General features: G+C 38.8%; 1 protein-coding gene across 2 annotated transcripts in view; it reads right to left on the reverse strand.

The window, feature by feature from the left end:
- The window catches only part of ARHGEF26 (Rho guanine nucleotide exchange factor 26), a 60,633-nt gene that overhangs the window by 18,467 nt on the left and 27,855 nt on the right, over positions 1 to 14,311 (reverse strand). For both annotated transcript variants that reach the window (XM_054834622.1, XM_054834621.1), the window contains 4 exons: positions 10,170 to 10,322; positions 9,541 to 9,670; positions 7,520 to 7,594; positions 5,675 to 5,764 (listed from right to left, as the gene is read on the reverse strand). In XM_054834622.1, the coding sequence (XP_054690597.1) occupies positions 5,675 to 5,764; positions 7,520 to 7,594; positions 9,541 to 9,670; positions 10,170 to 10,322 (448 nt within the window). The remainder of the gene's footprint in view (positions 1 to 5,674; positions 5,765 to 7,519; positions 7,595 to 9,540; positions 9,671 to 10,169; positions 10,323 to 14,311) is intronic.

The following is a 14,311-nucleotide window of genomic DNA, read 5'->3' on the forward strand; positions in this document are numbered from 1 at the left end:
TAGGATCGCCATTTCTCTCTAGGGTGAGGACCAACACCTGCAACAGCTGAAGCAAGCCAAAGAAGATCATGGCTGCCTGATATGAAGACCAGGCTTTATTAATCCAAATTATTCCCAGCTGTGGGAGAAACAAGACACCAGAGAAGGACTTTTTGTTTCTCTGGGCCACAAACATGAAGGGAGACGTGTGACTGCATGTCCTGGTCATACAGAGAACAGATCATCTCTGAAGCTGTACCATGACACATGGTGCCAGAAAGACAAAGGTCCATTGCAGTGCTGGCAGCCAACCCACCGACCAGGAACCCTCAGTCCATGAGCTCACTGATTGCTGCTAGCACAGAACTGAGCAGAGCTGCCACGTGGGAATGTTTCTTCAATGGCACACAGCAGACAGGTTCTTTCTGCTAGACTGTGCCGTCACTGGGCAACTTTCTACGCGAATTACTGACCCCTCACCGCTGGAATGACCAGTTTGGGTCCTAACTTTAATACCTGAAGATGCTGGTATTTTGTCTCTGCACCTTTGGGTATTGCCCACGTGCTGGATGGAGCATCTGAAGATGCCTGGCACCTTCCCGTGGCTGGTACCAAAAAGCACTAGGCTCAGCAGGTGACTTCTGCAAGCCAAGCCTGACCTGCACAACCTGTACTGTACGGGTTCTCCCGCAGCAGGTACACGGTACCACTGGCAAACAAGAGGCATCCACTTTGCCCACACTTACTAATATTTGTACCTAAGACCCACCGCAGTAAATGGGTGCTTGCTGCTAAATTTTATGGATCATATATATTTTTCTTCATCCCAAGCAAAAAACCCCAAGTTTCTGTTTCTACTTTAAATGTAATTGGCTTCTGCTTATCAAACTTCCCTACTTGCTTTGCTGTTGTTCAAATTAATTATTGGTCTTGCATGATTAGACTAATGAAGACAACTGCTTTTTTTCCCCTCAATTTAAAGCACCTTTCACATGCTTGTAAAAGATACTTCTTCATTCAGCTTGCCAGCTATCTTCTTCATTCTGCACAGGTTGTCTTTTTATATCTTTTAAATCACTTTAGCTGCTCTTTACTGAACTAATTTCAACTTGTCAATACTTGCCCATAGTATTATGCCAAAATCAAAATACAGTGGTTTATCTGTGATCTTGCTGTTGGAAGAAGATATTAACTCCCTAATTTTACATACAGCCATCCTCTTGTTTCTGTGACTCTGAAGTGGCACACAACACCACACCTACTCCAAAGACGCTTCTCCTGCCACCATGCAGACCACACAACTCCCTTCCCAAGCCTTCCGCTAGGAGGTAGCATACTAATGGCAGGTGAAGGTTGCTCAAAATTGCAAAGTGTAGTAGCTCTCAAACTATTGCCAACTGTTACAAATTAAGCCTTAAACTTTTACCTTGCCCCAGACTGATTTATGTCCCAATGTGCCCAGAACAGGCAGTAATGGGTGTCCACCCTCACTTGGTACTTGATCGCAGACACCCACTGAACAAAACCTTTGCTATACTGTAGACGTACACTAGGGATCTTTCAAAAGCTCTATTGTTTCAAAGTGATAACTGATAAATACCAACACATTTCATTTATCTGCTACGATTCCGCGTATTTTTACATTCATGCTACCAAGATAATGTTAGTGTATTGAACCTTCGAGAAATTCCCTTCACACATTTCTTCCCAATTAATCTAAGCTCACATATTCTAACTTATACAATTTTTCTGCAAGGTTTCTACTTTTTTATTAGCCATTAGTTTATTAAATGTATTATGTACTATATTCTCCAATTTGGAAATGCAGAATTTTGTTTCAAATCCATATTTCATAAATAGATTTTTTTCCAAGTCTGATAGCGAATCAGACTCAATCAATCTGGTTATAAATCACTGTAATTTCAAGTTCATTAATTGATATCATCACTCAGATCAGTGGCTAACTTAGACTCCTATCGATCCAACTTTATTCCTTTCTCCTAGAACTATATCATGTATTTTTTTATGGATGGTCATTTTATTAAAGACTCGTCACTAAACGTCACAGGTTATGAAAGGCCAGTTTAGCTCAGTACTCAGACATCACACTCCTAGAGGAACTCCCAAGCTCTGTCACTGAAATCAAAGACAGTTTTATAGTGACATTCAGCTTTAAAGAATTTGGCTAACTTTCCATCAAAACTCTGCTGGTTCAGTACCTTCAAATGACACGAAAACCAGTTTTTTAAACAAATGTCTTTTACGTTTCCTGAAATGCAGTACTGGTTCCATGAGACAACACAGGAATGTGAAACATCGCACCATACCCTAACAGGGAGGCCGTCGGGCTTTTGTGACTACAAAATTGAAAGACTTTGTGCTAGGTGGCCTTTGAACACATAAGTCACAAACAAGTTTGTTTCATGAACACAAAAGTGTATTTGAAAAATAAAAAAACCAAAACAAACAAAACAAGAAAAAACAACCAACCCGAAACAGCCCCCCCCCCCAAAGAAAAACCCCCAAAACCTACCCACAACCATTCTGGTGCTAAAGATTAAAAATTTAAGAATATAAACTTCTGATTCTTAATTAAAAAATAAATTCTACAGAATAGTCATGTACAGAAGTGACATAATATTTGAGTAGCTTCTCTTGCTACTCTGCCATGAAATGCTCTACAGTTACATCTAACAGAATAATAAAACCAAACAGAAATCCCAAAACACCATATGAGGTCGAGCAAGAACAGAAATAGTTTACCTAATTTATAATGGTTATAAAACAGAATTATAGCACCATGATGATTGTTTTATGGACAAAAAGTACTTTAAAAATTTCTATTTGAAGATGAACTAAAAATTCCTCTAATTTGTGCTCCAAGTGAGTTCATCACATTTTCCTAATTGACTATATTCCAGAGGCAGTTTTTTACTTTCCTATTAATTTTTCCTTAATTGCCAAAAGAGTACATCATGTATACCATCTCCTTTCTATATAAAAGCAGCTGTCAGAACTTAAAATGTATTGAAACTTGGCCAAAGCAGTCTTTTATACACCAGCTGGCAAGCTCTCGCACCACAGATAAGGTCTAAACCACCGAGCGGTTATATTTAAGATGCACAAAGGAAAAAAACTTGCATAAAAGTTACAGAAAAATGAAATACAGAAAGTAGCTATTACTCCCATGAAACTAGTGAGAGCTGTTAGTTACAGCACGTACAGGGAAGAATTATACCGGGCTCTCACGTCTGCAAAATCGAGCTCAATAGCGTGCCTCCTCTTCCCATGGGGAACGTAAGAGACTCCAAACCATGTAAGCACTTAAACACCATTAGGCACGTCTGTAGATATGAAAGCTATGAGAGAAACGGCAGAGCAGATCGCCCAAGCGCTTCTGACTATCCAAAGCCTCGAGTCTGTTATCCACCATTGTCAGCAAGTACAGTGATGACACTTGTTAAGAGATGTTTTATTTATTGTTGTTGTTATAAGTAAATATTATTACCAGTTTTTAGTCAAAGTTTGAAAATATAAATACTTCTGACAAGTAGACAAACACCTTCTTGGAGACAGCATTTCCTCAAAGACTGATCAAGATCCTTTAAAGAATAGTGTTTTTAAAAACATGAACCTCTACTTACTTACATATATGATAATTAAAAAAAAAATCTTCTCACAAAAAAATGCTCATTTATATAATAGTATGAGACATTATTTGTAGAAATGGTATTTTAACAAACATTGAATAGAAAAAAGCATACTCGAAGAAATATCTTGAAGGTACAATAAAACCCCTGCTAACTATGACTATGTCTGCTATTTTTTCCTACCAAAAAGACTGACTGTAGAGGGGTTTTTTTAGTAACAGCCTACATTGTATTTGCAGCACTAGAAAGAAAAAAATTTAGAATACCTCAGTGTTCTAAGACTCTTTAAAATTCTTTGAGGGTTAATACCACCTGTACTAGCAAAATGAAAACTTGGCATTATTAAAGCGAAGCGCGTAGTTTAGCTTAAGTAATTTCACCTACGCTGAATCCTGCTGTTGCACAGCCTGCTATTCCAGGCAGGTACCACACGACTTCGGTTGCACGTCCGATGCTGCCAAAAGTGCTATCGTAGGCAAAGGTGGGCAACTCCTCCCTGCAGGTGTGACCAACGCACCAACGCACCCAGGTACCGGGAAAAGCCCGGGGGGCTGCTGTAATTCACCTCACTGCCTCCTTGAATTCTGCAGTGTGCAGCACTCGCCAACGTTATCCTGCTCTCAGTCATCTCCCACAGAAAGGGTGACTCCTCAAACTGACAGTTTTTACAGCAGACTATCAGAATCTTGTAGAAATAGACCATAATGCCAAGAAACACATCCTAAAGTGACTGGAAACAGGCCTGGGTTTTTTTATTTCATGCTGCTGTAAATCTGGATGGTCAAATACTATTAGGATCCTTCCCTGGCCTTAAAGTATTTACTCAGGCATATTTCTCCTCTCACGTACATGAGAGCATCACATCAAACAGCAGCAGTCGGCCTCTCTCCTAACGGCAAAATCTTCACAGCAATTTACTTTGTCTTTACAGCAAAGAATACTTAATTCAATATATATTAAAAAAACTCATTTTGCTTTAACATAACCCTTTGACTTAAAATAAAAATACTCAACAAAAGTTTTAATTTTTATCCTGCCATAATAGACCATTTCTTTGCAAGAATTACTGTGCGACATGAAGATGCCATTAAAGTTCCACTGTTTGCTGTATCAAAGTTACAAATACGAATTCACTCTTTAAAGAAACACACATTTTGCTGCTCAACTGCAGTTAGTTCTGAAGTTTTGCTTAGATTTCTATCTACAGCTCACAGAAGAGTGTCAATTCACATGGGAATTAGTTTATCAGAACTTGTTTACACAGTGCCAGACAACATGCTGAAGCGAGAAACAGAACTGCTCTGCAATGCAATACCTCCCCCCAAACATTTCTTTAATCCATCCAACAAGTTCCCACTCTGCAGGAGACTTCAAGAGATTGCTGTTAACCAGGTGCACTGTTCAATGACATGGCCGGCCTTTGCCGTGGAGAACTGCCACGATTCTTGGACAAATTAGAAATGATGCCGTGCATTCTTCTGCTTTTGTTTTATGTAAGAAGGAAAGAGAAAAAAGCAATTCAAGCTCTGACAAGCCTTGAGGAAATGAATGACGAGAAGGATGGAAGAGGCAGAGCGATGTGTGATTGCGCGTGACCTGTGACAATGCCATCACACACCTTGGTATGAATTACATAAAACAGCATAAAACCATACCATGACCGATATTACTAGGTACTGTCACTCCAACAGGGACACGTTTTCATCCACAGAGGTAAACCCAGAGTCCGGACATACCTCATTCTTCAGTAATTAATGCTAATTTAGTCTTCTGCAAAATATATATGCTGATATTCTCTTTCCCTGAAAAGCCTCAGCCTGAAACTTAACCTACTCGGTGAGATGCAAGAGCCCTCAGGTACTCTGAGCTTCCAGGGCTTCAGCAACCCCAGACTATCAAGTTCCTTGACCAAAGAGTCATGTCAATATTACAGCCGAGACTAAATTTATTTTGTTTATGCTGGCAGCGAACCTATCAAAACTTAACATGTAGTCAGAACTAGTCATATGCTAAATGATGTATGGTCAGAAATATCACCATCATACCTTGATTTTAAATTCCAGTTGGGAGTTGATTGTGTACATCATTTCTGTCCTTTCCATTTTTCGAGCACCTTCGTTGCATAAACGCACCAGCTAGAAACGAGACATTTTTTTTAACAGGTTTAATGTACGCGATACCTGTAATACCAACTTTGTTCCTCTATAAAATGCACATCTGAGGAAACATAAAATTTACAAAGGAACTGACATTTTCACACTGGGCCACAAACATAATGTTTTCAAGACCAGACTGAACGCTGCCCTGAGTGACCTGTTCTGACTTGATATGCGATTCCACATTGGGTCTGGACTGGATGACCTCCCGAGCTCCCCCTCAACCTGAATTACCCTACGATACTATGGTAATTATTTATTCTTCAGGGGAGTCCAGATGGTTCAGCCAGAAGTTCTGGCTGAGAAGGGTTGCAGCTCTCTGATCCAAGTTAACAATCAGGTCCAAAACAAAGAGCCTTCAGACTGACACATCAGCACGACAAGCTGCCATGTCCACCACACACCCCCAACTCATTCACAGAAGAAAGTCCCAACACAAATGTCACAGTACCATCTTGTTAAACTAAGGCAAACAGCATCCTAGGAAAAGTTTCATTGCAGCTGACCTTTAGGCTGCAATTTTAGAGCATGCTGCAGTTTTACCGAAGCCTGCACACAGGGGTGGGGAGCAATAAAAATGGGGGGCAAAGACAGAAAGGTATGAAAATGCATTCCCTTAACCCCGCAACATCATGCATGGATTTCCCAGCCGTCAATGGGCCTTGTCTCCTTTTATCATCAAACACTTCACATACCAACCACATACTGTTCCTACAGAAAAGCCTAATTGTGTTGGCAACAGTACGGTATTGCTGAGTTTAAGGTATTTTCCTAAGTAATAGTCAGTAATTTAGGCACAAAAACAATCCCCAGTGGCCTTTCTTAAATAAAACAATGTAGAGGTTTTATCCTTCAATACTCTTTCCGTTTGCATTATTTATGCATAGAAAACATCGTTTTTTCCCTTAAAGTAGACAAGAACGTTCAAGGCCCAAGGTAATGTCTAGCCCCAATGTACATTTATTATTATTCTTAAGTAACAAATGCCCAGTACTTCACATTTCACAACGGTCTATGATACACTGTAGTTTCTAAAATTCTGAGATCTCGGAGGCAAAAAATAGCCAGTCCTTAGATCCATAGATTTTCTTTTCATCTCACAATGTTCTGTTTTAAAGAGTTGTCTATTTCCAGAATATAAAACAGATGGATTGGAACTTCTCACCAATTAAAAAAAAAAAAAAAAAAGGTAATCCAATTGCTCAGGTTCAAACGGAAGGAACTGGAATTTATTATACAAGTGCGTGCTGCTGAAATATACAATCGGTGCATGGAAATGGACTTGTGCTCTTCTTCCACCATTGATTCCTGGCACAAAAGCATGACTACAGGAGAAGAGAACAACTTTGAACAACTGACAGAAGGTGATCTGGTTAACTTAAAGTAAAAGTAGAAAGAATGTTTAAGTTTGCTTAGAAGATGCAGACTTTGTCTCTACTGTCAGGACAGTGTTTCGGCTTTTTTTTTTTTTTTTTTAAAATAGGTATGGTCCACCATATGGCTTTCTGTTGGAATGACTGGCAGAAAATTGGATAAATTTGTCCAGGTATACAATGAAACAGGTGAACAAAGTGAGCAATGATCATGAAAATTAGTTCTCAAGGGACTAACAAAACAAAAGCAGCCACTTCTCACAGTGTATTTTTGCAATGACAAAAACATGCAGTACAATTTAGGAAGGAAAAGTCAAAGTAGAAAAAATTCTGCATCCATATTAAACTTTTAAGAACATACCTTGCTCACTTCTTTTAGAGCTTGCTTGCAGTTCTCATATTTTGGTGAATCCTTAGGAGTTTTCTGACAAATTGTCTGAAATAAAACGTCAGTTACTTCAGAGGACTAAGCAGCACAGATTGCTTTCAATTAATACGTATGTAAAATTCTGTACTTGTTACAAAGAGGTGAAGTCACAACTGTGGACTGGGATAAACGAGGGAACATCAGATCACTTCTTCAGAGTGCTTCATTACACTAAGGAAAGCCCTTGGAAGCTTTCTGGAGCAGAGTGATGTTTTGCACCTCTCTGCCAACCTCCATCCATGGCAACACCGTGGAAGAGGCAGGCCTTCTCCTTCCAGGAAAAGAAAAGTTTCTGTCGTCTTGTCTCTGACATTTGCAGACCACAGTGAAGTCCCACTGCAGCCATACACAGCCAGGTTCTTCCTATTTCAAGTACCGTATTAAGCTTTTCCTGGAAGCTGAAATACCCATTGCAGTAGGTTGTATGTAAGAATACTGTACCAGATTACTCTGTCCAACCTGTTTGTGGAAGGTAAGTATTTCCAAAGGACTAACAGAAAAGGGTCTGAAGGCTACACTGTGATGTATACCATAGAAAAATATACCTAACAGTATTATTTTATTAAAACAAAAAAAGCACACGGAAGGCAGCTGCAGCATCCAAACAAGGGAAGTGCTGAAAGCAGTGAGAAGTAAATCTGATCTGTGACTTACGCATGACAGTTACATGTGTTGTCAGTTTATTCTCATGAGTTAGAGGTAAAGACAAAGTCCTATCAGAAACGCATTTTGAATCAATGACCAACCAGTTAAATCACCTTTTCCACTGAGAAACAAAAACATCGTAAAATGCTTTACACTAAATTAGTCTTTGGTTTAGTTATGTTCCCTCCTCTCTGAATGTAGTTGGAGCCGTATTTCTGGAACTGAAACCTTAAAAATTGAATTCACTCTGAAGTCTCACTATAAGATTTACACAACCATCTCCAAGAAAAACAAACAAGCAAAACTGAAACAGTGGAAAATAAAATGCTTGGTTTGCTTCTTTAGATTCTTTTAGGCAAAGAGGGGGAAGCAGGTGAAGAAACAAAAAAAATAAGGGGAAGGCATACCTAGTGACACAAAGTAATACTGGATTTTTTTTTTTAACCTAGAAATGTACTTCAGAGAAGAAAGTATTCAATATCCATGAATGGTCCAGATGATCAATCAAATTAATCAGTGCAAAATTTGTGAATATATAGCGGAACAAAATTATTAGTCCTGTTTCTGGATCCTACTAATGCTAGAATCTGAGCCTGGACTTTAATCTGCACTATTGCTCGTGGGCCAGCTCATAAATTTATTTCTAGCATCTTAACTGAAATACCATGAATCTTGGTGTGAACTGTGTTTCACAAATACTCACTTGCACTTCATCACACTTCCTAAGTCTCCTGGTGACCTGCACAGGAAGGGAACATCTCACCATGTAACATGCTTGTGGGAAACGCAGTGCATCACTACTGCTCCACTCACAAGCAGCTCCCGTGCCCTTGAGAACAGAGTTTATTCTTCAGGGTTACACTGTGACCATCTTAACTAAGGGTCTTAACAACCCTGTTCCTCAAAGTAAGTATTTACTGCAAAAAGGACCCTCATCTGATCTGTATGATAGGAAATCTTGTTTTTTCAACTGTAGGGTTTAATTTTAATCCTAACACTATATACGATTTCTGTCTTCGGTTCCTCCTTGATTTCAGAATAATTTTGACCCTTTATTGTACAATTTTTCTATTAGAATTTCTAAATATTTCATTTTTGAATAGGAGGTCAGGAGCAGGGGGTACCAGTCACAGCAAGCAAACAAATTGTACAGTACACTTCATAATCAATAGACCAGTATTACAGCCCTTGACCTGGTATAAGTAAGAAGATATGCAGAGACTGGAATGATCTAGGAATTGAATATGACAGAATGCTAACATTAAAAGAACATGCATCAAGGAAAAATCGAAAAATAAATGTGTTCTCACATCCATCAGTAAGGGAAGACGAGTGACTCTCTGCATGGGAAGAATGAGGAAAGAGATCATTGGTAAATTCCGGCAATCTTCATGGGACTCGATCCGTGATAACACCTCTTTAAATGCTGGATTTGTGGCTCTGGTGAGAAAAAGGGGGAGAGAATTAAACAGTATGTTTTACCAAAGAATTGTGAAAGTTGATAGATTTTAAATATATCATGATTTTATTAATAGGAAAGTGTGGTTTGAAGGAGTTATATCAACTAAGGCTTCAGCTTTATTTACTTAGATATGCAAGACCAGTAGTGACATTTAGGACCCTCGAGTTCTCCCATACAGGAACCTGAGCGCAGCCAGACTCATACGTAACACAGAAACAAAGTCTGTCTTTGACACTGACTAACCTGTACTCGTCAGTGGAAAGGGAATGTAACTCATGAGCGCAAACAGGACTGGACTATGCAGCCAGACATATTTTCACTCAATTACTTCAAAGGAACTCATACATTAAGGAAAGTTAAGCATGTAAGTACATGCTTAGTCGGAAGCCACAGGTTTTGCACCAAATACCGCAGCCTACTACTCACTTCTACTACAAAGGGGGTGATTTTGCAACTGTATTTAAAAATAGTTCTTACAGTAATTTCTGTAGTGTTCGCTGCTGATAGACTTCATTAGTGCAGTATTTTACATACGGATCAAATGTTGAAGAAGTATGCTTTTCAACTATATCACTAATATCATCAATAAAGATGTTGTTCTGATGTCTGTCTTCAAGTTCTTTAAAGAACCTGTGAAAAAAGAAAATAAATTACTCATTCTTACAAAAAAAATAGCAGATTTTCTCTCGCAACACTTTACACTTCACCTGACACAACCTATAACTTCTATAACCTAATGACAACTTGAATGATTTGTGAAAGGGTGAGATAATCGCTCCTTTGGCAGAACAGCAAGGGAAATCTTTACACGATACAAGTCAAAGGGTGGCAGTGTCACCTGGCAGAGCTTGGCATAAACAATGCTGGCAGAGTTACTTCTCATTCTCTAGCTGCCAAAACTGAAACGGCAGCACTGATCTGGCTGGACTAGAATTTCCAGAAACAGGGTTGAAAAAGAAACGAAACTTCAAGCACAACATTAACACATTTCCTCTTGTAATAAAGGAAGTACAATACTGAGATGTTCAATTAAATAAAGTTACATGTGAACTGCTAAACTAAGAACAAAAAAATATATAGCAGGCTGAGCTGGGCAAGGTGCTCATGCACCACATACTTTCAATCTACCAATGAAACCAAACACAGATTGGAAACAGTGAAAATGGGAACAGAAACCAAAATCCTGAGCTGACTTTTCCCCCTAACCATTGTTGTTCTAAGAACTTCCCTACTGTTCATCCCCTGTTCCATATCGAGTTGCCTTCGGCCTCTGAAAGCTTTCCACTCCTCCTTGTGCTTCTGATTTTACCAGAAAACAAAAGCCTTTAATTCTGCAATGCTCATTAGAAATATTTTACTGTTCAGGGTATAATGGCTCACACAGATCAGCATTAGATCTATTGCAGGTCATTAGAATTACCTACCCTGACACTATGACACCACTGCAATCTTTAAAAATCTAGAAGCTGCTGAAAAATCTCTCCGATACTAGTCTTGTGTGCAGCCTTTATACAAGATGATTCACTAGAAGAATCCTAGAGTAAACCTATAGTAAACTCTCTAGAGTAAATCAGCTAATAAAAAATTTCTCATATAGCAGAGAAAAATCAAGGAAATACTTGGAACACATGATCTCACATCAAGCTAAAATATTCTGAAACATGTTTTATTTTATTTTGGCCCTTTATTACATTTTCTCATTATTAACACTGGCTCGTCAATATCTGTCACCTTGCAGCATTTCTTTTTTTTCAGTGTGCCACCAATGTTCTCTTGTTTAGAAACAGACCTCAAACACGTAAGAAGAGGAGAAAAGGATGAACAGAACCTTATCGCACAAGCGTTTAACAACATGGATTAACTGAAGTTAAGACACTTTTTCAGGTGTGCTTAGACGAAGCTGCCCGAATTGACTGGTTTCAGATTCGCACTCAGTCAATCACACAGTCAGAAGAATCAAGTGGGGTTTTGGTTTTGGATTTTTTGTTTGGTTTTGTCTTTTAATGTTCTGACTCATTAACTGCAGATTGAACTGACTGATGTTTATCAGCATTGTCATTTAATGAAAAACAGGACACTGCCTACAAATAGATACCAGGCTGTCTACTACTGTGCAGAGTTTTCTCCTCACTCTTCCCCTTTAAGTGGTGCAGCAGTATGTTTTACTGTTTTCGGAAGGTAGAGTCCTCCAGCATCCTTCTATTCTCCACCCATCTTATTTCAAAGCACAAGTTGTCACTGACTTGTACTACGCTACGTATTTGGTTTTTTAGTACCAAGAACAGTACAAACTGGCAAAGCATACTAAGCTGCAATGAGCTCCCATACAATACACGGACAAACACTAAAGTCAAACGTTGCTGGAAATTTCATTGGGGTCCAAGAAGGGGAAAAAGAAAAAGAAGAGTCTCCAAGTCACATAGCCTACAATTTCTCATGAACCACAACAGATTTCAACCGCTGACCACCATGAACTGCAGATGACTGGAATTTGTTTCTACTCTACTCAGACATGTTTACAGTTAGGAGAACTCAGCGCCTGCCAATTTACTTTGCTCAGGAAATTAGGAAATACAACATCTCTTCCTGCTGTATGTTATGGCACGCTGACAAGGTGTTTGACTATGCTGGGCTAGAACTTCCACTTTTAGAATTTATCTGGTGCTTCATCAATGACATCATCAGTCACAGTCTTTGTAAGGAACAGTAAAGATCTTGGATAGTAGAATATTTAAAAAGAAAAAGGAAAAAAAGAAAAAAAGAGAGGGGTAGAGAGAAGCAGCGTGCCCAAGTCCCCCACCACACATACTGTAAGAAATATTACCTGTGGAAATCACGCATCAAAGTTTGAATCAAAGGTTGTCTTTTCTGCAGCTAATCTGCTAATTACTATATACAATCAGTGAACCAGGTATGTTAAAAAAAAAACAAAAACCCTTTTACTTAAAATTTTAGGACAGATTCTGTCAAAGATTGGTACTGAGTGATCAAGTGATTATATTCAATTTAACCAACTACTAATTAGTTGCTCTGCATGACTGGCTTTTTTTGCTTAATACCAGAAGGATTTATTTAAAGCATTTGTTTCTCTTAAATCCAGAACTTTTCTGGTCAAAGTTAGATCCAATTAAGTCAAAGTCAAACAGCATTTGATTTCCTTCATCTTGCCCTTATGTTGTTTAAAAGAAACATCCAATTTGTAATACTCTCAAACTCCCCCTCCCCTAGAGGCAACATGCCAACTTGAGAAACACAGGTTTAATTCATTTCCCACTTGCTGCTTCTTATAGCCCAAGAGCCAGAAATGCTAGTGATCTCACCAGCACTGGAGTTGGCCTTGTCTTTATGACGAGAGTTTCCTCCTTACAGTTTTGGTGGCTCCTGTTAGGGTCTTCCCGTGTCTTTAGGCAGCTGATTAACAACCTGGTAATCACCATCAGGAACCACCTCCTGATACTTGCTCAGGCAATTTTCTTAAGCTATTTCTTCCTACTCTTTGGCACTGCTTTAATCAATGACTGATATCCACAACTTTCTCAAAAAACTCTACTTAATTCAGCTGTATAGACACAAGTGTACAGTGTTATGTACTATTCCGTACAGTTCACCTTTATAAGGCCTAAACTATGTTCCATCTACAACTGCAAACCTCCCATTAACAGAGTTTGACTTAAACTGATGCCATGAATCATTCCGGTCAACATTTCTTCTCAACATTTACTCTCCCTTCACCCCTAGATGAAGATATTAACTGAGCAGGAGTTACATTCTTATGAATACTGTATCTTGCTATCTGGATATTCCAAAATCAGATTGCGTTGGATTAAAAAAATTCTAATTAGGCAGATAAAAGAGATTTTAACTACACAGGTCAAATTAAATTTAGAAAAAAAAATTATCTTATGGAATCAGTTACTATCCGGGAGCAAAAAGCACATAGAATCAAACAAGAGCACATAAAAGGAATATACAGAAAGGTCAGAGGCACTGCAAAAAATCTAAATAGATTATTTATATCAAGGGTCACTGTAGAAGAAAACCGATACCAAATTCTTTCTGGCAAGTGAGACTGGGAAAGAGCAGACTTGGTGGAAGATCTGTCTGAAACTGCAGTAAATGTGGAATACTACAAGTCCCCAGAATCAGGTGATCAGCACCCAAGAGAGCCAAGAGGGGAAAAAAATTCTCATAAAGGTACTATGACATCATTTTATTCTGTCTGCAAAATGACAGAATACACATAAATAGCAAAACCAGGCTGGTGAGAGGGACAGATGCTATAACATCATTACAGTTTTGTATACAGGTTACAGAGCAGTCAGAATCAAGGTTCTCAAACATTTATCTGACTTTTTTCCTACTGCTTACGGTACTGATTTTTATCTCCTTACAGGTTCATGTAATTCTCCATTGCTAACCATTCCGGACAGTGCTATTGCTCCTCTCTGCCAGATGCCACAGTCACTGAAAACGTCAGTCCATCACCATCAAAGCCATTCTGTATGTGGAAGTGAACTGCCTTCTGGCTTGTAGATCACTGATTTCAAGTTCGTTATTATTATTCTTGCTTAATGTTTTTGAAGTTATAATGACCTATATGTCTGGCATAAATAAGATTA

This window comes from Grus americana, chromosome 9, assembly GCF_028858705.1.
Source record: "Grus americana isolate bGruAme1 chromosome 9, bGruAme1.mat, whole genome shotgun sequence".
Lineage (NCBI taxonomy): Eukaryota > Metazoa > Chordata > Aves > Gruiformes > Gruidae > Grus > Grus americana.